Source organism: Hemicordylus capensis, chromosome 2 (genome assembly GCF_027244095.1).
Source record: "Hemicordylus capensis ecotype Gifberg chromosome 2, rHemCap1.1.pri, whole genome shotgun sequence".
NCBI classification, from domain to species: Eukaryota; Metazoa; Chordata; class Lepidosauria; order Squamata; family Cordylidae; genus Hemicordylus; species Hemicordylus capensis.
Genome location: NC_069658.1, coordinates 298,461,312 through 298,485,181, shown reverse-complemented (window position 1 = coordinate 298,485,181; position 23,870 = coordinate 298,461,312). Strand labels below are relative to the sequence as shown.

At 43.1% G+C, this 23,870-nt stretch overlaps 1 protein-coding gene across 4 annotated transcripts in view; it reads right to left on the bottom strand.

Annotated features, from left to right (window-relative positions):
- SLC41A3 (solute carrier family 41 member 3) overlaps positions 1–23,441 on the bottom strand; it is a 78,190-nt gene extending 54,749 nt beyond the window's left edge. Inside the window, exons 1-3 of one of the 4 annotated variants that reach the window (XM_053294987.1) lie at positions 23,286–23,428; positions 5,758–5,885; positions 1,223–1,537 (exon numbers count right to left, since the gene is read on the bottom strand). In XM_053294987.1, coding sequence (XP_053150962.1) covers positions 1,223–1,513 — 291 coding nt within the window. In that variant the 5' untranslated portion in view covers positions 1,514–1,537; positions 5,758–5,885; positions 23,286–23,428. Of the gene's footprint in view, positions 1–952; positions 1,084–1,222; positions 1,538–3,775; positions 4,081–5,757; positions 5,886–23,285 lie in introns of those variants that run through there. The other 3 variants (XM_053294986.1, XM_053294985.1, XM_053294997.1) reach the window with 3 other exon arrangements.
- Between the last annotated feature and the right edge of the window lie 429 nt (positions 23,442–23,870).

Here is a 23,870-nt window from a genome sequence, read left to right as displayed (position 1 = left end):
TCCTCAATCGCAGGGGAATATGCATCATATGTTAAGGGGATTACCATCTTGTTGGAGGTAATCCTATTATTTTGCGAGTTTTGAGAATTTAACAATAACTTCATTTTCATAGACCTGGCTTTTTAAAAGGCCTGTTTTATCAACTGAAGACAGATGCAAGAGAGAAATATTAACTCCAGGTCTCTGAAGGTTGTCAGGGCAGGCAACAGGGCTTTTAGTGTCATCCTATCCAATGAAAAAGGGGCAGCTTGACCTCCTGGTTTGCTGGGTAAATAAATCAAAACATGGTGGGGGTGGGGAGTAGGGAGGACTGTAGTACAGCAAAAGATAGCTATTAGAAAAAACTTGCTCTTTTTTAATGTTACAGAATAAAATAAAGCTTAAATTTAAAATATAAAATTCTTGGGGAAAGTCCAGTTCTCTCTGGTTAAGGGTTTTATACTTTTGAGACTTGATTTTGCACGTCTTAAGCCTTGTTCATTTAAGACTGTAATCCTAAATACTTACTTGTACAAAAATCTCATTGAAATCAGTACTTATTTATTTATTAAGTATATTTGTACACTGGCCCAAACTTGCATCTCTGGGTTGTTTACAATAAAAATAAGCAGTAGGATAAGTAAACTTGTTTAGGATAGTTCTGTAAAATTAGGAGAGAAAGGCACAGATTATAGTATCACTAAAAGGCATCTGTTAACAGCCTAGGAAGTAACATGATGATCAATTTTGATCAGTTCTAGCCAAACGCTGTTCTAAGGGAGTCCCAATCCACGTCTCAGCTAAGATGCTTGGAAGTCCTTGGAACATGCACGAACAGCCCAATTGCATGCATGTCTATTCAGAAGTAAGTCCCACTAAGTTTAATAGGACTGACTCTCAAGAAAATACACTCAGGATTGCATTCTTACAGCCTGACCCTATGCATGTTCACTAAGCAATAAATCGCACTGACCTCAATGGGGCTTGCTCCTAAGTAAGTATGCACAGGATTGCACCCTTGGTCTTGAACGAGCTATAGGTGAAGGCATTCCGTAGAATACTTCTGAGTTACTCTATCAAATGCGGTGGGAGCGAAGTCACCACCTAAAATAAGACAACAAGCCCTTGCTGTTTAGCTGCCCTAAGGCTGAGGGCCCCTCCAAGAGAAACACAACAGAGCCTGTTCTGCAGTAAATGAATGAACACACTGAAGCAAATGCACAGAACTTTCTGTACTTCTTACCTGAACATAATCCAAGACCATCCCTGCGAAGACCATGCCCGTGCCTGCTAGTAGGCAAGGCAGGACCACCTGCAGGCCCATCGTAATGGCAGATTCCTCCTGAAGCTTTGCCATAGCCACTTTTGCCTCCGGAGGCTGCTTCTGAGGCAGGAGCAAAGGGCCATCCTCTGTCCCCTGGCTGCCAAGTCTGCTGTCTTTGTGTTTGCTCTTGCTCTTTGCTTTGTGCCTGGAACGCTCTCCATTTCTAGTCCTGCCTTCCTTCCGCCGCTGCCGAGTTTCTTCACCTTTCATGTTAGTTATTTCAGTTCAGCAGTCCTTTGGGGCAGGGGTGAGATGAGAGAAACAGACCAGAGAGAAAGGGGAGTGAGGAGCATTTATTAAGAAGAAAAGCATCTTGGTATTCCCTCACCCCCTGCTTATTTTACTATCCTGGCTCCTATAGCGATTCCCATTGAGCACACATTTCAATAGAGACAGTTATTCATACAACATGCTCATAAGTGAACTTGATCTTTGAACATATAATATTAAGCAGGTTTTAGTCTGGTCTGTGCTTGGATAGAAAACTGCCCGAATAAGAGTCCCACACAAGCTGCTCTGAACTTCCCAAAGGAAGACTGGCACAGAAGCAGGGGCGTAGCTATAATTGAGCAAAAGGGTTCAAAGAACACGGGCCCCCAGCTCCTGGGGACACTCCAGCTCCATCCCTCCCTATTTTCTTCATTGTCTCCCTCACTCTGGGGGGCCACCAGAGAGAGGGATGAACATGGGCCCCCTCTCCCCTAGCTACGCCCCTGCACAGAAGTGTACTAATTAAATTAAATATGTAGCCCAAGACTGCATGAATGGGCTCATTTATGAAGTTGTATGAATGACTAATTCCCGGAAAATGTATGCATCTGTGGGAAACAAGCCATCCCCTTGGATGCCAAAGTTTACATCACATTTTGCTCTAATTCACCAACAAAGCAATCCTATGCATCCCAACGGAGAATGAACCAGTGGACAGAGCTAAATTTTGAGCAGAATTCGTGGCTCATCTCATGGGACCAATTCCTACATTAGAAGGGCTGCCACATTTAATCATTTAGTTGGTCAGGTTAATGGAGTAAACAACTATTCTTAACAGACTATTACTAGTCTGTTAAGAATAGTCTGTTAACAGTTAATTACTAGTCTGTTAAGAATAGTCTGTTAACATTAATAGTCTGTTAACAGACTTAACAGACTATTCTGTATTCTTTTGAACAGAAGTACTCAACAACTACCAACAGCATATGACGTCTGCTGTGTGCATCATTGAAAAACAAAGAATATATGCTTTTTGCCTCAGAACAATTGTTTTTAATCCACATTTATTTGCATAACATGTACTCCCCTTCTTCTGAATAATAAAACAAGCAAGGCAGCTTACCAAAAAAAAGTTCAAATAAAAACTTAAACATCTACACCAGTAAAAACAACCTCATTCACAAGTGCAGATGAGAACAAGCATCCTAGAGGCAACAAGTTTTGAAAGGCTTGATGAAACAGAGCAATCTTCACTGCCCATCTGAAAAGTGGGAAATGATGGGACCAGGAGTGCATCTCTTTAGGGAGTCCATTCCACAGCTTGGGCACTACAACCTGTCTTGTGCACGCCTGTCATAGGAAACACAGTGAAGGGTTTCAGTACACAGGGGGATTTGTTAAGGAGGAGGTCCGTGTTCCCTCTAACAGGGATTCCCAGATGTTGTTGACTACAACTCCCAGAATCCACAGCTGCAATTGCTTTTGCTTGGGGATTATGTGAGTTGTAGTCAACAACATCTGGGAATCCCTGTTAGAGGGAACACTGGATGAGGTACATCTTGTGATACTCTGATTGCTGGTTACTTAGGGATTTCAAGATAAAAGCCAGAGCCTTGAATTCAGCCCTGAAACAAACTAGAAACCAATGAAGTTGGTAACGAGGTGACCTGGTACGCAGTCTAATCCAGGGTTTCTGAACCTTGGCCCCCAGATGTCGTTGGACTACACGTCCCAGAATCCCCAGCTACAAAGGCCATGTCTGGGGATTCTGGGAGTTGTAGTCCAACAACATCTGGGGGCCCAAGGTTAAGAAACCCTCTAATCACTTGCTCCCAAATAATACACTCTGGATCACATTCGGGACCAGCTGAAGTATCCTGACTGTAAGGGCAGCCCCACATCAAGTCTATTGCTGGCCATGTTCTAATATTGTCCAAAACAGGCTGCACACCTCCACCTGGATCACTGGATCCCCAAGCAACACTACCTAGCATCATATGCAAATTTAATCAACCCATTCATCAGTTAATTGCCTAAAACTCATATGATTAGCTGACAAAGGTTTCTTGAATCAGGCAACAGTTCGATGTTACTATGGTGGCACGACTGTCACTTCTGTGTGGGCAAAAAGCAAGAAGGAACCAAACAGTGAGAAAGCAGAGGTATAACAGCAGATAACCCTCCAGGGTCCCCTCCTCACTCCTCTACGCTTTCCGTAAGCCACAGAGAGGCACACGCTCCTCCAAAGCCTCGAGCACTCACCCAGCTCCTCCGTCCTTCCTTGCCAGGATCTGATCGCCCCCTGGAACCCAAGGCCGGCATCGCTCACATCTGGAACACATGCAAAGCAGGGCGACGGGCATGCAAATGAAGGGGGCGTGGCCTCGTCCACATCTGGAAAGACCGGCCTGCATTGATTCTTCTGCCTCCGCTATGCTGTTCGAGACAGCGTAGCTTTACCCGGCGGCTCCATGGCGAGGGCAAGCGGAAAAGGAAGCACCCTAAAGCAGAAGGCGGGAGGCGACGAGGGAGGACGGGCGGACACGCTGAGAGGGACGCACGGCGGCGCAGGAGGGAAGGTGCCGCCCCTTTCGTGCTTGCCTTGGGACGCCCCCCCCCCCCGCCCATCCCCGCACCACTCTGACTCTGCAGCTGCCCACAAGGAAAGCTAAGCTAAATCAGGCAGCCCGGCTTGCAATGCAATATTTTGAATGACATATCGGGACGGGAGGCCAGTTTTTCAACTAGGACGAGTGCCGGGTCCAGAGCCTGAGGGACTGGAAGCTTATTTTCAATCTCAAATGGCGGCCTATAGTTAGTCGGAGAAGGCGAGACCACTCTGCACATGCTCACATTGCCTCACATAATCTGCTGGTAAGACAGTTGGGCTAGTACTGAACATAGATTTTGAACATGCACCTTTGCTCCGCTGAAGCCCTGGTCATACCACAGCAAAAAGAAAAGCTTGCCCCTGCAAATCATGACAAACACAATGCAAGAAAACTCCATGTAGCAGTTTCAGGAGAGAAGATGTTCTGATAATATTGCTGGCAATGGTCAAAAGCTTTGACATGAAAACCAGTGGTGCCCTTTGGCAGAAGGTGATACCATGGATGTATGGCAGGGTTTCCCAACCTGTGATATTCCAGATGTTGAACTACACCTCCCATCAGGGGCGTAACAAGGCTGGAGTGGGCCCAGAGACAAAATTTTAAAATGGGCCCCTCGTTGATACACACACACACTTCACATGTGACTTGCCTCTGGGGGGCCCCTCGAGGCGTGGGGGCCCCCAGGCAGCCGCCTCCCCTTGCCTAATAGTAGTTACGCCCCTGCCTCCCATAATCCCCAGCCACAATAAATTATAGCTGAGGCTGACAGGAGTTGTAGTTCATCAACACCTGGAGTACCACAGGTTGGGAAACCCTGATGTACAGTAACACGGCTTCTCCTATGGAAAGAGAAGGGGTAGCGCTCTCAAAACAGACATTTGTTACTTCATGTTTTGATTTCTGGAATGAGATCGTGCTGGACTTCCAACCCTGAGTGATCTGGAAGCTTTGTAGGCACATTGTGGTTCCATCCTTAGTTCTGAAAAATCACTTTTCATATGTGCAGAGGCACTGCTTTCTTTTTTATTACTTCATACATGCCACGGTTGAGTTCTGGCTGTTGGAAAACAGGTCTTCTCTCACTAATTCTGGTTACTCTCCATACCTTTGAAGAACTGCTTCTGAAGCATAGTTTCAAAATAAAAGACACACTGTGTGGTGTTTTGGATAAGAGATATGGTGTTTTGGATAAGAGTTATGGCAGAGTGATGTTCTGAAATAAGATGAGTCCTCTCCTTTACAATTACTGTATTTACCTGAATCTGACTAGGCTTTCCCCAAGTTCTTTGATGTTAGAAATTGGGGGATGGGGGATGATTGCCCATAAATTCAGGGCCCTCTTCTCTTTGAGTAAATAGTATACCCTATATTTAACCCATATTTTTAAAGGGAGTCATCTTAAATTCAGGGTAAATATGATTTGGGTAAATATGATATATACATTTTAAGCAAAACATTTAAAAATACATCATCAAGGACAGGAAGATAGAATGCAAAACAAAGATGCAAATGTAAAACGGGGGGGGGGAGATGATTTGCTTAGCATTATTTTAAATTGAGGGGGCGGGGGACACACACCAAAACATACATGCTTATTTTAAATTAAAACAATATTTTTACACTGCAACTAACCTTTTGTTAAATTGCTCCTAATAATATGAATAGTTGTGCATCATCCTGAGGTTATCATTCCAATAATTAATTTTTAAAAGGATCATTTCTGAACAAATCTGTCTTCCTGCTGTCTTCCCTCCTTTGCCCTACAATCAGTAATTGAAAAACCTTAGGTTTAAGATAAGAGTTAAGATGCTTTACATTTTCACTCGTGCTCTAAAAAGAATGCAAATTGCAACTTAAGGTGCCTATCTTAACTTCCACACCATATAATATGTACACCATACCATATGTACAATCTGGTATAAGATGATGGCTTTAGAAATGAGGCTTCATGCACCCACACTTTGCCTTGATCAGAGGTGGATGCATCCAGGCAGAAATTAATCGGGCATTTCTAGGGGACCTCTAGGAAGTTATTAGGGGAATCACATTTGTTAAATGTCTTCCTGGATGCTTCTCTTCCCAGCCCCATTGTCCAACTGAAAGACCAAGGCAAAGTGGGTGCATTAAGCCTCATTTCTAAAGCCATCATCATATACCATACTGTACAAAGTATTTGCAGCTTATATTTTTATGGTTGTTTTTTTACAGCATTATTTATTTATTTATCTGCTTTGAGAACTTTTGTTGAAAAGTGGTATATAGATATTTGTCATATTTGTATGCATATCAGCATATTTATTTATTTTTATTTTGGAGCAGGGTGTTATTATATTGATAACACCCTGCTCCAAATCCCCTGATGATCTCACCCAGCGGTTTAATGTAGGTGTTAAAAAGCATCTGGGATAAGATGGAGGAGCCCTGAGAGACACCATACATTAGCTCTCCTTTCACAGAGCAACTATCCCCGAGTGACACCATCTGAAATCTGCCTGAGAGAAAGGAACAGAATGGGTACTGCAAAGTCGTATACCCAAATCTCAAATCCTTCAGAAGATTCAGAAAGATACCATGGCCGATGGTATTGAAAGCTGCAGAGAGATCCAAAAGAAACAGCAAAGTTGTACTCCCTCTGTCAATTCTTTGATATAGCTCATACATCAGGCCGACCAAGGCTGTCTGTAGGTGAGGAGAGCCTTAATGAATTAAGCCTCTGAATTGTGCCTTTTTAACATATATAGTGAGTCATACTCTTCTTTATGAGCCCCCTAGAGAAGAAGAAAAAAGCCCATTTCTTGCAAGCCCAGGGATGGAAACCTAGAGGAGCCCTTATTTTCTCCTTTTTCTCCTTCCTCCTTCACTCAGGACACCCAGGCCTTGAGCAGCAGCCCTCCTCCCACCTTTCCAGGGCCTGATCTCTGGCTAGAGTAGAGTCCTGGGTAGCTGATATGAGCTCTTCTGGCCTTAGCTCTTCTTCCTCTTCTAATAAAGTTGTGGCATATTTTAATGATACTTATTTTTTAAAAAATTAATTTAACATATCTTTATACCACCCAAAACTTACGTCTCTGGGCAGTTTGTCTTACTTCTGTCTAGAAAGTAGTATATTTTAATTGTTGTACAAAAGTGACATAGCCTCTGAGCATAGACAGAGTAGATTTCTTCTCTTTAAGCCTCATGCCTCCGCTTAATGGTTAATGACTGACAAGATAATGGCTTACTCACAGTAAAGTGTGCCATCAAGTCGGTGTCGACTCCTGGTGACCACAGAGCCCTGTAGTTATCTTTGGTAGGTAGAATACAGGAGGGGCTCACCATTGCCATCTCCCACACAGTATGAGATGATACCTTTCAGCATCTTCCTATATCGCTGCTGCCTGATATGGGTGTTTCCCATAGTCTGGGAAACATATCAGTGGAGATTCAAACAGGCAGCCTCTGGCTTGCTAGTCAAGTAATTTCCCCACTGCACCATTAGGGGGCTCTTACTCACAGTACTCTCATTGAAATTAAAAGAACGTTAGGCATTCTTTAACATGTTCTTTTAATTCCAGTAGTATAACTTTGTGTAGTGTTCCTCATTATGTCCGTTGCTATCTCTTTCTTGCTGTATTCTCTACATTGTAGGATATATTGTCATTTTTGTTTTAAATATACTATCAGATCTTATGCCCTGTGGGATGCTTTGGCTAATGTCAGATTCTGTGAGAACAGTCCTTGTGCTGGGTGCTAGGGGGGATGGTGGTGCGTTTACCTCACAGGATTTTTATATTGTTTTCCACTCACATATTTTAAAAGACCTTACCATTATTCTCCCCTCTTCCAACCCCTTTTTAAAGGGATTGTTTAAATTCTTCCCTCATTATATGGAAGCAAATCCCACTGACTTTAATTGAGTTTACTTTCTTTTAGGTGTGCACAAAAATCAACCTAGTGCCCCACTGCCGTGACATTTGGGTGGTAGGCAGCACCCATGGGGACCAACCCACTACCAAAATTCGGTGCCCCTAGGACCATTATAAGAGTTACGAATCAATCTGAATCTGAATTTAATCAAATCCAAATCTAATCAGGTGATTCGGGGGGACAGATTCAGACACAAAACAAATAAGGGGGAATTGATTTGTGCACAAATCAATCAAGAAATTGATTTGTGCACATCCTTAATATGTCTGTTTCCCCCTGCTGGGAGCTTTTACCCATGCCCGTTCCTTGACTTATTGTTGACAGTTCTGTTGTGTGTGATGAAGTCTAATAACTGGTTTCTTAGTTTCAATTAGGATTATTTTATAGGGATGTTGTTCCCATCCTCCCAGGTGTGTGTTATAACACTGAATCAGAGGCATGTAGCAGTTGCCATGTGGATGAACCATTTAAGTAGTCTCAAAGTGGGTGATTCTTATAGATTTGACAATATTTTTGTGTTATTTTCAGACTCAAGCAAATAACAGTAATATTTTCTGACAAGTGATACTAGGTAGGTAGGTAGGTAGGTAGAGCAACACATGTCTTCCATATCAGAATTTAATTACAACATTCTTTAATCTTATTTATCTGTATGACAAGCTTGTGAGGTAGAACACTATTTTTAATTCAAATTATTTAATGAAGACTTCTGATACTATAGCTACTTCTCGAGGAAACTAAACTTTCCAGCCTTAATAACATTTCCAGCATGTTTAAAAAAGCATTTTTATGCTGAAGATTCGGGGGGGAAACAGGGAAACACAGAAGGCGAAGCACAGACTAAAAGAAAAATGATGTAATACAACAGATCGAGTTGTTCTGTTCCTGTTCACAGTTACTGTGTCTAATCTAATTCTATTCCCTGTCTTATGTCTCATTCAGGGGAGAATTCACTTAAAGGAGGAACTGAGAACATTAGGAACATGCTTTTCTCTTCATTAGAGAGAGGGAGGGAGGGAGGGGGAGCTGGTCTTGTGGTAGCAAGCATCAGAGGCGTAACTATAATAGGGCAAGGGGAGACAGTTGTCTGGGGGCCTACTGCCTTGCCCCCCCCCCGAGGCAAGTCACATGACTGACTCCCCCAGCCATGCGCCTGCCCGGGTTTCCTTCAGTTGTATTCATCCTCCGAAATTGATGTGAGTGTTAAGAGCTGGAGCTACCAGAACAGCATGTCTTTCTCTGGTACCATTAAATGACTTGCATCGTCCACAATTTACAAAACCTTAAAAAAAAATTTTAGGATGATGTTCTATTGTGGCACATAGGGGTGTGTGTGTGTGTGTGTGTGTGTGTGTGTGTGTGTGTGTGTACACACACACAGACACACATACATATACACATATACATACATATACACATACATACATACATACATATACATACATATATATATTACTATGCTTTTTGTTACTACTATTCAGCCTCATTTAAGATTTCTTTACTTCATGAGCTAAGCTTCAGCGGAGTGGGGGTGGGCTTTTTAAAATCTTGTCTCTGGGCCCGCTTCAACCTTGCTATACCCCTGGCAAGCATGAATTGTCCCCCTAGGTAAGCAGGGTCTGCCTTGGTTGCATTTGAATGGGAGACCACATGTGAGCACTGTAAAATATTCCCCTCAGGGGATGGAGCCGCTCTGGGAAGTGCAGAATGTTCCAAGTTCCCTCCCTGGCTTCTCCAAGATAGGGCTGAGAGAGATTCCTGTCTGCAACCTTAGATAAGCTGCTGCCAGTCTGTGTAGACAATACTGAGCTAGATAGACCAATGGTCTGACTCATTTTACAGCAGGGGTGTGTGTGTGTGTGTGTGTGTGTGTGTGTGTGTATTTCCCTCCCTTTCTTTTGTGGAGCAGACATATAATCAGATGGGAACTGAGACTGAGGAGGCCTTTCTACATGATAAAACACCCATACTGCGCAGTATGTAAGCCACTGTTATGGTATGGACCATGGGGTCAGGAGCGCTTTTACTCATCACACATGATGTCAGAGGCACTGTCCAAGAGGAGCCTGTGTCAACTGCACAGTCATTGATTTTGAACAGCACTACCAATCACAATGGACATGTGAATCACATTTTTACAGTGGCAACATGTTGTTGTTTTAGTGCTGGGGGAAATACAATATTCTGGACTATGCAAGAGAAAAATTACCTTGAGCAAAGGCACCTGGGATCCTCCCATGAATGTGTGTAACTATTGCAAACTGATTGGCTGGAAAAGGCTGAAATTATTTGCCTAAAGCTATCCAGAAAGTTCATGGCTATAAGTCTAGGCTTTTTCTTCTGGGTCCACTGAACAAATGCTTACCTAGGCACATTATTACAAATGCTTCAGGACAGCATTTGTGTCTGTGCATGCTAAACTGAACAGCACGCTTTGGGGGACTATGTTTATAAATACATTCAGAGATCTTGAAATATTGGTTGCTGGCCAGCACAGAAGTCTGCCAAATGCAAAATGTTTTGTTCAAACTGCATATACAGAATCGGCAATTTTTTTTAATATAGTATCAGTTTGTGGTTTGTATTTGTTGCAATCTTATACAGACTTTATATTCATAACCTTTCCTTCTTATTTGATGTATAAATTTTCTTGGAGCATTTACATTAGGGTTGGGGGAGACCACTGCCAAATAAATCCTGTGTTGCAAACCTTATGGGATTAATAATCACAAGAACAGTAGAGGTAAAACTCTGAAGCAGTGTCTCTTCTGAATTGTTAACATTACATCCACATGTGCTAGCCCAGGGTTTAAAGGCTCTTCTGAAAAAAGAAAACATACCAAGGGGAAATGCAAAAAGAAGAAAAAAGTTAAAGCTCTGACAATGCTTCTTTGACCGCACACATAACTCCCACTTCACTAATAATTTGTGTTGTTCTGCAATATTTGTTATATTTAATGAGCCATTATACCAATAGGTTATGTTTGGTGGCCTGTTTCTTCTCTGCAGGACTGTCTGGTGTTTTACCTGTGTTTTTAAAAGTTATCTTTTATTGAACATAGGTGCCCTTCCCGAAAAGGGATCAGTAATCACTGCATGGCTAGCACATCCTTTTGCGTGAATGAACTGAATGACGTTTTCCTGTATCAATCAGGGTGGTGGATAAGAGAGCCTACAAAGTTTCCTCCAATTCTCTGATTCTGTGAAATGTTGAGTCACCCCAATAAGAGTAGCAGCAGGAGTGAGCAAGTTATTTTCACTGTTGTGGTGTTACAGAGGATTCCATTAATTTAAAAACAAGAACAAAAACAGCCCACTAAAGATGAAATAACAAGCAGCCACGTAAGGCCACACCGTTTGTGTGAATGCAGATGGACGTAGCCATACACAACAGGTTCCAAGAAGTTTAATGCACTTCTTGCTTTTGCTGCCTGCAGAAACTGGAAGAAGGTCCTGATGGTACAAAGCTGGGAAGAAATAAATCTCTGCATGTGGTATATTAGGATGGAATGCAATTTTGTGTCTCAAAAGACACCCCAATTACAACGGGAATTATCTATTCAGTTATTACTACACCATGTCAACCCTACCTTGTGCATCTTTCTTGCTAGTAGTGCAGCCTTACATTTTCCACTCCCGCCCTTGCAAAAAGCTGGCAGACCACAGTATATGGTGGAGGGGGGCTGTGTTCAGTTTGATGGGTTACACATTGTCACCACGTCTAACTTAATGAAGTCTATGGCACCTCTAGAGAATCACAGCCAGTAGTGGCTTTCTATTTATACCACGAGTTCAGGCTACACATGTCACAACTTATGGAAAATTTGTTTATTTTGCTCCCTTTTTAGTTTTTTATTCCTCATAGTCCCCAACAAAAGAAAACAAGTTGTTCTAGTAAGAATTAATAATTAATCTGCCAGCTTTCCTTTCACGATCCCTACTAATGGACTAAATTCAGTTGAAATCGGTTAGGTGATCCACAAGTTAGACCTCTTGTGCTCAAGCGTTCATGCATCCGCCAGATTGGATCAGGGTGGATGACATTTCATACATCACTGAGGTGTCCCTGTGTGTCACTCACTACAACTGTAGCAAATTTGGTTCAAATCGTTTAGGTGGTCCACAGATCAGCCCACTTATGCCTCAAATGTTCACATGTCTGCCATCTTGAATCAGGGTGGATTACATCATCACAGACTATGCCATTGAGGTGTCCCTGTATGCCACTCGCTACAACTGTACCTAATTTGGTTCAAATCGGCTAGATGGTCCACGTTAGCCCACTTGCACCTGAAGTGTTCACGTGTCTGCCATCTTGGATTGGGGTGGATTACATCATTACAAACTATGCCATTGGGGATCCCTATGTGTTCCTACAGCTGTAGCAAATTTGGTTCAAATCAGTTAGGCAGTTCACGTTTGTCCACTTGCACCTCAAAAGTTTATGCGTCTGCCATCTTGAATTGGGGTGGATGACATTATCACAAACACCGCAATTGAGGTGTCCCTACAACTGTACCTGATTTGGTTCATATTGGTCCAGGCGTTGCAAAGTTGATGGGAGGGACATGGACAGTCGGACACATGGACGGATGTGGGGGACACACACACACGGAGTGCCAGGTGCTCTCATAAGCCTACTGGAAAGTAGGCTAAAAAAAATCTCTGTCTTTAGGATTCTGCTAAACACAGATGAGATAGCCTCAACATTTTGCAGACGAAAATAGGGGCACACTCTTATGTTCTTGTAACCCTCCTATTCTCGTGCCAAGGACAATTGTCTGAGCTTTCACATTACTAAAAGATCTTCCCCACTGCTATCTTTATAATTAATCCTTGAAAACGTGCCCATGGGGATGCATCCCAGCGCCCGGCAGATTGGCTGGGCGGCGGAGGCACCGGATTGGCTGGGCAGCGGGAGCTCATGTGCGGCATGAGGCTGTTGAGCTTCTGCCGGGGGAAATGGCGGCAGCTGCAGCGAGGAGGTGGCTGCGGCCCCAGCCACAGTGAGGCAGCTGCGGCGGCCTGCGCGCCCTCCGGGGTCAGGAGGTGGTGGCCAGAGGGGACAGAAAAACTGACAGGAGGCAGGAGAAACCATGGGCGAGGCAGCGGGGAGAGAAGCCGGGCAGGCGGGCATCAGAGACACCCACCAGAAGACAGAGTCAGGGAGAAGAGGCTGAAGGGGGGGGGTGGGAAGAGTCAAACTAGGGGCGCAGATACTATGAGCCTGATCAGCTAGTATGTTATAGTATATGTTGCATATGGGCGAGGGGTGAAGGTGTTGGTAGAGTGGAAGCAGTGTGCTGGCCTTTGGATCCATCTGTGTGCTTCTACATGCATGTACACTAAAATCAAGATTAATCTACAGGCACCTTCATATAACATGCTAAAAGCCAAACCTCTGGTTCCTAGGGTTCAGCAGCAAGCCAAACTTCCAGTGGGGGAAGCAATAAGCCGATATTGGTTGTGTCGTCTGAACCCACCAATGTTGACTTCCCCAGCCCTACTTACAGTGAGCCAACACCTGTAACCAACTTCAGCTCTGGGTTACATATATCAGCTCTGGAACTATAAGTAGGACTGGGGAAACTGACATTGGCAGGCTCAGAAGTTATGACCAATGTTAGCTTATCTCACAACCACCACCAGTGATGTTGGGCTCACCATCTAACTCTGGGAACCAGCAGTTCAATTTTTACCATGTCATCTGGAGCCATCCTACCTGTCACTCTGAGATTTAACTACAGGCCTGCAGCAGGACTCTCCCTGGTTCAGTAGGGACATCTGGAACTTATGAGATTACTGCTCCAGTCCTATAGAGACATAGGGTATAATATGAGTTACGGTTTGCCCACTGCAATAATTGTACAATGCATTACTATAAATTATTAACAAATAATGGAGCAGTGTAGAAATCTTTAAAAAGTAAATCAATAGATCTCAGGGAACTGTGACTTAGGCTGTAATCCTGTGAACAGCCAGCCTATAAGAACAGCCCTGCAGGATCAGGCCCAAGGCCTATCTAGTCCAGCATCCTGTTTCACACAGTAACAAACTAAAGAGCCCCAGATGCTGTAGCCTTGCTTCATAAGGAAGGTGCTCCAGGCACCTGATCATCTTGGTTGCCCTATTCAGCACCTTTCCAAGTTTCCTCTTCTGAAATCCAACAAATACATGTTGAACTTCCTTGGCAATACTCCACTCATATAAAAGTTAAATAGGAACAAACTATGGTCACTGCTTCCAATGGATCTATAACTCTGACATCTCACACCAGGTCCTGGGCGCCACTCAGGATTAAGCCAAGGTTGCCTTCTCTCTGGTTGGTTCCATGACCAACTGGTGCAGTCATTTAATGTGTCTAGAAATTTGGCCTCTCTGTCATTATCTGAATGTGAATTTGCTTAGTCTATGTATGGTTGATTGAAGTCACTCATTATTACAGCTCTGTCTCTCTTTGATGCCTCTCTGATTTCCTTCTCCAACTCCAGGTCACTCTCAGCGTTTTGATCTGGAGGACGATAGCATGTCCCTAGTGACACATTTCCTTTCAGTCCTCATATTGTCACCCATAATGTTTCTCTGGAGGACTCAGGTCCTTCTAGGTTTTCTAGCTTGTTGGAATCTATCCCTTCTTTAATATAAAGAGCTACTCCACCCCCAATCCTCCCTTCCCTGCCCTTTCTGTAAAGTTTGTATCCAGGAATAATAGTGTCCCATTGGTTCTCACTGTTCCACCAGGTTTCTGTTATGCCCACTATATCATTAGCAACCAAGCACTCCAGCTAGCCCATCTTGGCTCAGAGACTGCTTCAGTTCTACTGAAATCTTAACTGGGCACAGGGTCACACCCAAAGCAACTTGTGTGCCATCAAATAGTCAAGGGCAGCCTCATAACCAAGCAAAGTATGAAGGCCCTGCTTTAGGCAGTAGATTCTGGGGCAATTTCAGGGGCAGTAGATTTTGAACAGCCGTAATTAGGGGTATGCAATTTGGATTTTCGGTGTTTCAATTCGGATCCTAAACAAAACACCCCCTATTCATTTTGGGTCCAAATCTGACCCATCCGAATCAACCCAGATTCGATTCGGATCCGAATTAATCCGAATCGGAATAGATTCGGATCAAGAAAACAGGTCCCACAGCCAAAAGAGTGGAGTGGGGTGGTAGTGCCTAATGCGTGGAGGCTACCACCCAAATTGCAGAGGGATTGGGCAAAGGGCTGATTTTTGGTGAATTGTTGAAGTTTACGCGTCTTTAAAGGTTTCCCCCATAAGGTATAATGGAAGTGTATCGCTTCATGTCGGGGGGAAAGGGGTGACCTAGAGTGGTGTGGGGCTGGTGGTAGTGCCCAAGGGGGGCAAGGAAACTACCAGAATTTTTTCAAAGGATTTAGGCAGAGAGCTGATTTTTGGTGATTTGTTGGAGTTTATGCATCTTTAAGGTTTTTGCTCATGAGGTATAATGGAGGTTTCAGCAGCCCCATAACTGCACTTGTGGGGTGCTGGGGCGGCCCAGAGTGAGTGGTGGTGTAGTGCACATAGGGTGCCAACCACCCCCATGGGTTTCTACCCCATGGGGTACAGGGTTCTGTTGTTTCTGAGGTGTTCTGAGTGTAGAATCTTTGGTAGCAAATGAGATTTTCAATACAAAACATGAATCCACTCTCATTTGCTACCAAACTTCAGCAAATCACCTACCTCACACCGCTCTAGGCCACCCCTTTGCCCCTGACGTGAAGCGATACACCTCCATTATACCTTATGGGGAAAACCCTTAAAGCCGTGTAAACTTCAATTCACCAAAAATCAGCCCTTTGCCCAATCCCTCTGCAATTTGGGTGGTAGCCTCCACCCATTAGGCACTACCACCCCACCCCACTCTTTTGGCCCTGGGACCCAATATTCGAGTAGACATCAGATTGGACCTTTTTGCATTGAAGTCAATGGGAGGTAAAAAGGTGGGAAATTCAAATAGACGTCAGAACTCAAAATGGAGGAGGAAGAAGAAACACTTTATTGGCCACAAAATGGAGGGCCAAAACGCCAAATAATTCTGAGTCAAAACGGGGATGATTCATTTTGGCTCCAAAACATTTTGGGAGGGCAAAAGGGTGAGGTCATTCACACAACTGAAAACTGTGTTCTACCTGGGTTTGGGAGCTGTGTGTACTCCCAATTTCTGATTGTGTGGAAGCAAGGTTAGAGGAAAACCTGGGTAGAAGTGATTGTGTGGAAGTAAGGTAGAAGAAAAAGCTACCCAAGTTTCCCTCTAACCTTGCTTCCACACAATCACTTCTACCCAGGTTTTCCTCTAACCTTGCTTCCACACAATCAAAAATTGGGAGTACACACAGCTCCCAAACCTGGGTAGAACACAGTTTTTGATTGTGTGAATGACCTCGGTGATTCGTTTCGGCAACGAATCACCCAAAACAGGCAGTTTCAGGTACGGATCGTTCTGTTTCGCACATCCCTAGCCGAATTGTTATCAGTTACCTTGCTGGCATGCTGTTGTCTTTTCCTGCTGCCACAGCCACCTATAACAATACAGTTGACAATATATGCCTGATGCATGGACGATAGAGGCTGTGAGTCTGTTCTCACACACAGGCAAAACATGGCTAAGGAAGGCCATCCTGGTTTTGCCTTTGCACAGCTCCTGGCAGTAGTGCAGTGACATGCCCACAAGGGAGCCCCAGCTGTTAGCCCAGGTAAGGGCACAAACGTGCCATTAGCCTGGGTTAACTGATTATGTGTCGGTGCTGCGTGGCTCTGCACAGCACCCACACACGAGCAGCCTCCCAGCTGGCACTGAAAGACTCCCCATAATTTATTTATTTATTTAACATATTTTCATACCACCCAAAACTTCCTTCTCTGGGCAGTTTACAATTAAAATCATTAAAAACATTAAAACAATTAAAATCATTTAAACATTAAAATCATTAACATTTAAATCATTTAAAACGAACGTTGAAAATTAAAATCATGAATCTAATTAAAAGCCTGGGTGAATAATTATGTCTTCAGTGCTTTTTTAAAAGTTGCCAGAGATGGGGAGGCTCTTATTTCACCAGGGAGCGCATTCCAGAGTCCAGGGGCAGCAACTTAGTAAGATACTCAGTAAAACAGCAGCAAATGTGCTCCATCAACTTTGGTAGTCCAAGATATTGTTTCCTGTTTTTGAAGAAAGGTGTTTTTTTTTAAACAGGATTACATTGGGTAAGATTTTGCCCCTGAAGAAAGCTCCGGCCGAAATGCGTTGGGCTCAAATAAAAAGTTTACAGCACCGTGGGACTTTTGTCTCTTCATTTGCAACTTTATAGGTAATAACCAGGACCTTGTATTTTGCCTGGAAACGTATCGGCAGCCAGTGTAGTTCTTTCAACACAGGAGTAATATGGTCTCTCCTAGATGACCCAGAGACCAACCTGGCTGCCGTATTCTGTACCAACTGCTGCAGTTTTCGGACTACATACAAAGGCAGCCCCACATAGAGCACATTGCAGTAATCCAGCTTAGAGGTTACCAGCATATATATCACCGTTTGGAGGTTGTTCATCTCAAGAAACGGACGCAGCTGGAGTATCAGCTGAAGCTAATAAACAACATTTCTGGCCACCACCTCAACCTGGGACACCAGTTCAAATCCAGAAGCACCCCCAGACTGCGTATCTGTTCCTTCCGGGGGAGCATGACCCCATCCAGAACTGGCAGATCAAAATTGTCTCCAGAGTTCTGACCCCGCACAATAAGCACCTCCGTCTTATCTGGATTCAGCCTCAGTTTGTCGTCCCTCATCCAGTCCATTACTGCCTCCAGGCAGGCATTTAGGGAGGTTATGCCTTCTCCTGATGATGTTGACACAGAGAAATAGATTTGGGTATCATCAGCATATTGATAAACACCCTGCGCCAAATCTCCTGATGATCTCTCCCAGTGGTTTCATGTAGATGTTAAACAACATTGGAGACAATATGAAGCCTTGAGGGGCACCATACAAAGTTCAGATTTTGAAGAACAACAGTCTCCAAGAGACACCATCTGGAACCTGCCCATGAGGTAGGAGCGGAACCACTGCAAAGCAGTGCCTCCCACCCCCAATCCCTTCAGACATTCCAGAAGGATACTATGGTCAATAGTTATCGAAAGCCACTGAGAGATCCAAAAGGACCAACAGAGTCACACTCCCTCACACCCAAGTGGTGCCCTGCAACAAGGAGAGGATTGTCTGCAGGGGAGGTAAGTTTTTCGAGGCTTCCTCCCCTAGCCCCTTTAAGCCCTTCTTACAGATTGTGAGAAAGGGTTCAGTGTCTGCTGTATTGCTGCAGCCTGGCTGCAGTGACCTCCTGAGCCAAAGTAACCTTTGCAACAACTCCATCATTAAATAATGCTATCAGGTGTGTCTGGTTATGCCAATGTAGCTGGAGCTAGGGTAGTCAATGCTATGAGGATAAATGTCAGTAGATGATCCCCATACCATCTTGGATCAATTCTGTGTCACAAAGTGGTTTTGCACGGTACTGATGCAATGCTTCTGACCATGATGAATATTGCCAGCATAGCAGCACACTGCTGGGATGTCATTGGTCCTCTCCAAAACCAATGCAGCCCTGAAAGTTTATGACGTTGTACTAGTGTACTCATCTGCAATTGAGCAAAGAGAAAATCAACACAAATCAAAAGGTCCAAGCAAAAACTATCTAAAGAAAATGCTTCCCACGACTTCAACCACTACAGTGCCTAGTACGGAGCTTAATGTTTTAGACTGTTGCTAAAGCTGAGAAAAAGATTCAGCACAAGAAATGATGTACTGCTATAGCAGAAGGCCAACAATTTTTTCTAAGGGAGAATCCTTGTTAATAGCCAGGATGCAAAGTTAATGTTCCGTAAGTATTTAGGGACATTAATTTTATGGAACAGGTTGTGCATTTATGGAACTGGTTGTGCAATATGTTTGGGGAAAGGCAGGTTTTGCTCTGATTCCACAAACCAGATGTGCTTTGACACAAATCTAGAGCTGGTTCATCTGTTTTAAAACCTTATGCACAGAGTGGCCCCATGGGTGCAGCTACATTGAGAACGTCAGGGGTGAGCCCTGCTTCCCAGGGATGATTTGCAAAAACATGGCAGCACATTTTCCAGCACCCACAGGGCCTCTCTCCAGATGAAGGATTTTAGAATTGGATTGGCACTGTAGTGTGTATAGGGACTTTAACTGGTCAAATTAATACATGCATTTATTGTTTATGAAATTTCTCGCAACAGAATGTTAATAATAACAACAACAAAAGAAGAGTCATATTTAAAGAGCTGCCTCTCATATATCCAGCAGAGGGGAAGCTATTGTCCCTATTCATTCCAATAGCCACTTTTGTATAGTTGGTGTCTCTTTTGTGTTTCTTTTTAGTTTTTAAGTCCTTTGAGGAAAGGGAAACATCTTATTTTTTTCTGCAGAAACTGTTTTGAAAATTTTTTTCCATGCTGTTGAAAAGCTATATACAAATACAAGCACAGTCATATTTAACAGTGTGCAAACTGCCTCATAGAGCTCCTGTGGGTGTATGGGTCCCTAGTCATTTCAATCCATGGAAGCTGATCCATGGATTGAAGTGACATGGGGCCCATATTCCTGCAGGAGCTCTGTGGGGTGGTTTGCACACTGTTCAGTATGACGGTGCTTTTAGTAATATTGTCTATAGTATCACTTTTCAAAAGCAATTTAAAAATCCTCAAAACGGTTTGTGTAGGGGGGAAATGCTGTTGAAATGCTGATCTGACTCAGCAGGGAAGCTTCATAGGTTTATCAGTATTGGTCTGCAAAAGATACTTTATTAAAGGAGCATTTATTACTTGCCAGCTGTTTCTTCATAGTCCTCAGTCACTCCCTATTCTTCCTTACGTACTTAAGGTCCCTTCATGAAATCACCCTACTTTGGGTCCAAAAGCCACACGTTACAGCAAAACCTTCAAATAAGCAAAATAACCCACATCCAGCTGATTACACCTATACAAGCTAAGTAAATGTGCACACATTTTGTTGATATGCATTCATGTAGTAGTAGAATTTGATGACTGAATCTGGAATCACTTGGTATAAATTATTATTGCTGTTCTGCAAGTGTTCATGACCATCTCATCTAGAAGTCTGAATGAGATGAACTGCACTTTATGCAATGGGTATACTTTCCTCCATCCAAGCCAGCATTTTCTAACCTCAGAGTTGCATGGTTCATTTAGTAGGATGCAGCCTGTATAACAGGAAAACATTATCCACCAGTAACAGCATGATGTTTAACCATAGTTGTAATCCTAGTAGAGTACATAGTAGTCTTTTCAAAGAATGAGGGGAAATTCATAAGTTACATTTAAAATTATGCTGTTTTGTGTGCCAAAACATATTCTGGGAGGAGCATTGTGATATACTTGTCCCTGGAAAATAATCAAAATAGGATCTTCATAATGCCTATTTTAAAGCTCAACATTCTAGTATTCTGCTGCAGTAACAAAGGCCTGTAGCTGTAGTCTCAGTGAATGGGAGATTTAACTCCCAGGCCCCAATGAAGACAGGGCATGCTTAGTTGGAGTAAATAAGGGCCACTTTATTATTGTACAGTGATAACAAACTTGCAACGAGGTCCCTAACTAATCAGAGTGCGGGTACTCCTCTTGTGTGGTGGACCCTCCTAGTGAGGGCCATCCTACACCAGGGCGAAGGGCTGGGTCCTGATTCGGTCAGGCTACTGGTATCAACCAAAACATTCAGATATTTATTTTAAAAAGCAATGAGCATGTGGAGTACACAGTTAACAATCAATGGGGAGACACTTGGACAGGTTAGCATTAGAAGAGGCATTTTCCAAGGGGACTCGCTATCCCCTGTTGTTTGTAATCGCCACGACCCCACTTTCACAAATACTAAACAAAACAGGCCTTGGATACCAAACATCTAAAACATCCAGTAAAATCAACCATCTGCTGTACATGGACGATCTGAAGTTGTATGGAAAGTCCCAGTCAGAAATCGAATCACTGCTAAGGACTCTCCGTATATTCAGTAGCGATATAGCAATGGAGTTTGGACTAGACAAGTGTGCTGCATTAATAATGAACAGAGGGAAAATAAGAAAAACAGAAGGAATAGAACTGCTCAATGGAAGCAACATCAAGAATCTGGAAGAGAAAGAACATTACAAATACTTGGGCATTCTCAAGGCTGATAACATCGCACACACTGAAGTTAAAAGAAAAATTGGAAATGAATACATCAGGAGAGTTAGAAAAATCCTCAAGTCCAAACTCAATGGCGGGAACATCATACAAGCCATAAACACCTGGGCTATACCTGTCATCAGATACACTGCAGGAATAATAGACTGGACCCAGGCAGAGCTAGAGACGCTGGATCGTAAGACCAGGAAAATAATGACCATCAATCATGCTCTGCACCCCCACAGTGATGTCGATAGGCTATACCTCCCTCGCAGCTCAGGCGGAAGAGGAATGCTACAAGTCCATCAAACAGTAGAGGAGGAGAAAAGAGGCCTTGAAGAATATATAAAGGACAGTGAAGAAGATGCACTTAAAATGGTCAATAACACGAAACTATTCAACACCAATGAAACAAAGCAGGCCTACAAGAAAGAACAAGTCAAGAACCAAGCAGAAAAATGGAGAAATAAGCCCCTGCATGGTCAATATTTGGACAATATAAGTGGAAAATCAGACATCACCAAGACCTGGCAATGGCTTAAGAATGGCAACTTGAAGAAAGAAACAGAGGGTTTAATACTGGCTGCACAAGAACAGGCACTGAGAACAAATACAATAAGAGCAAAAGTAGAAAAATCCACAACAAACAGCAAGTGCTGCCTTTGTAAAGAAGCAGATGAAACAGTGGACCACCTAATCAGCTGTTGTCAAAAGATCGCACAGACTGACCACAAGCAAAGGCATGACAAGGTAGCAGGGATGATACACTGGAACATCTGCAAAAAAACACAAGCTACCTGTAGCCAAAAATTGGTGGGACCATAAAACTGAAAAAGTGGTAGAAAATGAAGATGTAAAAATATTATGGGACTTCCGACTACAAACAGACAAACATCTGCCACACAATACACCAGATATAACTGTAGTTGAGAAGAAAGAAGAACAAGTTAAAATAATCGACATAGCAATACCAGGGGATAGCAGAATAGAAGAAAAAGAAATAGAAAAAAAAAATCACAAAGATCTACAAATTGAAATTGAAAGGCTGTGGCAGAAAAAGACCAAAGTAATCCCAGTGGTAATTGGCGCCCTGGGTGCAGTTCCAAAAGACCTTGAAGAGCACCTCAACACCATAGGGGCCACAGAAATCACCATCAGCCAATTACAAAAAGCAGCTTTACTGGGAACAGCCTATATTTTGTGACGATATCTGTAATAACCAACAGTATTGATGATAAAATTCAGCCATCCCAGGTCCTTGGGAAGGACTCGATGTCTGGATAAAACAAACCAGTCAATAACACCTGTCTGACTGTGTAAACAAGAAATAATAATTCCCAGCCCTCCGGGCCGCCAAAACCCTGAGGGGCGGTTCCTTGGACCCCCCCCCAAACCGGCCCTCTAGCCAAACACCTATTGTGAATCTACCTACCCAACACCCGCACTCTCCTGATGGGAGATTATATTTAGTAACAGGAACAATGTGTATCAGTTCCACAACAAAATTCGATCTTTGACAAATTAGATACTAACTAATTTGTATCTCTTTAGATTTGAAAGGAGATATTCTTGTCCCATCATTCACAGATGTTGTTTAAAATAGTAATAATAATAACAACAACAATAACAATAATAACAACAATGTGTAAACAAGAAATAATAATAATAATAATCCCAGTGGTAATTGGTGCCCTGGGTGCAGTTCCAAAAGACCTTGAAGAGCACCTCAATACCATAGGGGCACAGAAATCACCATCAGCCAATTACAAAAAGCAAATTTACTGGGAACAGCCTATATTCTGCGATGATATCTATAACAACAGCAACAACATTGACAATAAAATTCAGCCATCCCTGGTCCTTGGGAAGGACTCGATGTCTGGATAAAAATAAAGCAGTCAATAACACCTGTCTGACTGTGTAAAATAAATAATAATAATGTTTAAGCATGAGAAACATTCTGAAAGCTATACTCATGCAAAATGATATGGAGTCATGCCTTTTATATTCTTTAGATATAGCAGGCTTGAGAGCCATTACCTTAGATCTGACTGTGATCTTGAGGAAGTCCAGTTCAGGAAGCAAGGCTCTTTCTTAGTGCCAAAGTGGTGTTTCGCATGGTCCTTTCAGATTAGGGCTTGAACTGCACAGTCGCAAAAGAGTTGCAAGGTTTGGAAGTGACTGTAACTCAACCCTGCAGCTGCTGTGTTCTGGAGCTGGGCATCATCTTGGAGCGTCACTTCTAAACCAAACAGCTTAGATTTCACATCGCTTGACATAATTACATCGTCCTAAGTGATGCTCTCACACTTTGTAATCTGAGGCAAGGGAAACTTTTTATCAGTCAGAGAACTCACTGGACCCCAATGGCTGCACATATTTCTATCTTGCTCCATGAGCTGTTATGAGAACTGGCTTAGGTAAAGAGAAGAGAGAAATTCCTTGTTAAAAATAGTAGGGGGTCTTACCAAGACAATTTTTTAGAAGTGTTATGCTTTATGCTATCAGTTTTCAACTGAGTTTTAGAAAAACCAAGAAGGAAATACCTCCAGAAAGGCAGAGAGAGAGAGAAGCCCATTTCTGGTCCATTGCTAATAATATGCAACAGCCAGGTCTTGTTATTAT